This window comes from Sphaeroforma arctica, assembly GCF_001186125.1.
Source record: "Sphaeroforma arctica JP610 unplaced genomic scaffold supercont1.12370, whole genome shotgun sequence".
Classification (NCBI taxonomy): Eukaryota; class Ichthyosporea; order Ichthyophonida; genus Sphaeroforma; species Sphaeroforma arctica.
In genome coordinates, this window is record NW_014028188.1 from 1 (window position 1) to 740 (window position 740).

A 740-nucleotide genomic window follows, 5' to 3' on the forward strand; every position below is an offset into this window, starting at 1 on the left:
TATATGAATGTATACATATATCATCCGTGCCATTCGCCTGAGCTTTTCAAGATACCAGGCTACATGTATATACACGTGGAAAGATGAACATACCTCCTACAACAGTCAAAGACACACACGCAATTTAGAGTTCATATACTACACATGTCCACATGCACATAGGATATGTATGTCAGGGGAGCCACTGTCTACACTGTACACAGACACATGCATTCTCATACCCGAATCGGCCCACCGGTGCATTCTTCGGTCGGCCCGCTAAGCCTGCGGCCAAGGCAGCCATGTGCAGTGGTGTGTGGCCCATGTCATTGGCAGTACCTGCTTTGACACCGCGATCGAGCAGAAGTTCACACATGTTTGTGTCGCCCACGCTGGCAGCTAAGAACATGGTGGTCCGTCCAGCCGCGTCCTTTGCGAAGGCCTCGGAGGCGTGCCTGGTTTGATATATATATACATATTTGTGTGGGATAGATGGAGATCAAGAGGTGAGCATCGTACAACACTGCCTGCGGCGGGAATGTATATCGGCCGAGTGTTTACCACGTATATACTCGAAAGAGGATCATCTGGCCATGGACTTAACATATACATATGAAAGATATTCGTCTGAAATGCTAGAACCGACAATCTTTCTAAAAATCTGATTTATGTAAATATAACTTATTGGTGAAGCATTGATTTGGAGTGGATTCAGGTGTTTTGCTTTGTACATGGTAGTCAGAGAAAAAAGTCACCACACC

The 740-nt window shown here is 45.9% G+C and overlaps 1 protein-coding gene across 1 annotated transcript; it reads right to left on the bottom strand.

The window, feature by feature from the left end:
- Positions 1-221: 221 nt before the first annotated feature.
- On the bottom strand, positions 222-388 carry SARC_17844 (hypothetical protein; the record flags this gene model as incomplete). The annotated part of the gene is made up of 1 exon (XM_014288070.1): positions 222-388. A coding segment is annotated over one exon (167 nt), but the record flags the coding sequence as incomplete, so codon positions are not given.
- Between the last annotated feature and the right edge of the window lie 352 nt (positions 389-740).